General features: G+C 33.6%; 1 protein-coding gene across 3 annotated transcripts in view; it reads right to left on the bottom strand.

Moving 5' to 3' along the window:
* Positions 1-737: 737 nt before the first annotated feature.
* LOC117174965 overlaps positions 738-1,657 on the bottom strand; it is a 183,973-nt gene continuing 183,053 nt past the window's right edge. For 2 of the 3 annotated variants that reach the window (XM_033364436.1, XM_033364437.1), the window contains one exon: positions 738-1,241. In XM_033364436.1, the coding sequence (XP_033220327.1) occupies positions 1,046-1,241 (196 nt within the window). In that variant the 3' untranslated portion in view covers positions 738-1,045. The remainder of the gene's footprint in view (positions 1,242-1,657) is intronic. The other variant, XR_004467410.1, reaches the window with a different exon arrangement.

Raw genomic sequence — 1,657 nt, 5'->3', positions numbered from 1 at the left:
CGGTTTTGTAAGCAAGTATCGTTCATTCACGCACTCTTGCAAATTTACTACGCATTATATGGACCAATTAGTTTCCAACGTAATCTTAATCGAGTTTTGTTATATACCGAGGAGGGCACCAACCTCCGACAGTTGAAGCATTAAGATGGAAAAGATCACAAGGATCAGTGTTATTCGCAATAGTTTTGCCTCCTGCTGAAAGCATCGAAAAAATTCGATCTTTCGAAATTCTATAATTAAAATCAGTAACTTCTGGAAGTAAAATTAGGGAAATAATATATTTAGAAAATTATTAGAGTAAGTGACGTGGAATGGAATCGTGTAAAAAACTTTCTTACTGTGAAGAAAGAAGAAGAACTCTAGCAAACACCGCAAGTTCATACTCTAACAGAGATTATTTAAGCAATCCTTTAATTTACTCCAAAAGTAAAACCTGTTCATGCGTTCTGCCCAAAAGGAGCACTTGCATAAATGAAAATTTGATCCCATATTAAATTTATTCATATAAATCGTTTTTATTTATATTTTTATATCTCCCTACCTTTTAATGCCTTAATTTCGAATTGTTTGGAAGAAAATCTGTTTGACGGTGTAGAACTAAATACTTCTACACAAACAATAACGCAATTCGAAATGGTACACATTGGTTACAAGTTTTTAAAATTTATTTGGAAAGTAACGTACGCCAAACGAGCAAAGCAGACATCTTAGAAAAGGATAGATTCAAAAAGAAATAAGTAACCATATTAAAAAGGTTATTTTATTACACAGTTCAAAATTGCATTTTAAGGACAAAATTAGTGTCAGACGGATTGCAAGTTCAAATTTTGTGCATATTTTTCCAAATTCAGCTAATAAAAATTATAGACTCGTAATTAACAAATATCAGCGAACAGTTTTTGACAGTGTCGATTTCTTTCCTTGCAAAAGAAACATTTTAGTTTTGCAACACGTACCGCCCAATAATACATTGATATTTGATTAATCGATTACATATTTTTTCAAAGCTGTAACTGCTGCTAGCCATCTTACAATATTTTACATATTATAACATACTGTTTCCACTACAGCTATCGCACTGAATTAATACTTCTGATCTACCCGACTTATTGATAACTTTTAAACACATTTTGCACTTGACAGGTTTCACATCCGTCTTCTGCAGCACAAATTCCATGTCGATATCATCCATAGTGGACTGAGATTCTTCAGTTCCTTGAGTACCATCGCTAGATGCGGAGCTGTAAAAAATAGACTATTTTTTAATAATACTCAGAAACATAAATATTCTTTTATTGAATAATTCCATGAATTGTGCACTTAAAAGGTACCCCTACTATACACTAGGTTGATACGCGCACGTTTGCACATGGGCAGACTAGCATTGAAACACGCAGTGGTCTAAAAAGAAGACTCGATAAAGTGTGCGTTGAAAAACATGTGGCGGCGATCGGGAAAATAGGATTGGGAGTTACTTACTGATTTCTTACCGCTAAATATAGATTTACTACCAATTACACAAGGCTACATACAAATATTTTCATAAAAAGAAGAAGACTACTAGGCAGTCTGATAAGTACCTGAAAATTCTAAGAGATGGCATTAGTATTCACTAATGTGAACCATTTTCGTCGAGCTTGATCCTTCAAATGACGCC

The sequence above is a fragment of the Belonocnema kinseyi genome, chromosome 6 (genome assembly GCF_010883055.1).
Source record: "Belonocnema kinseyi isolate 2016_QV_RU_SX_M_011 chromosome 6, B_treatae_v1, whole genome shotgun sequence".
Classification (NCBI taxonomy): Eukaryota; Metazoa; Arthropoda; class Insecta; order Hymenoptera; family Cynipidae; genus Belonocnema; species Belonocnema kinseyi.
The sequence above is the reverse complement of the archived record's forward strand: the minus strand, read 5'-3'. Positions and strand labels throughout refer to the sequence as shown.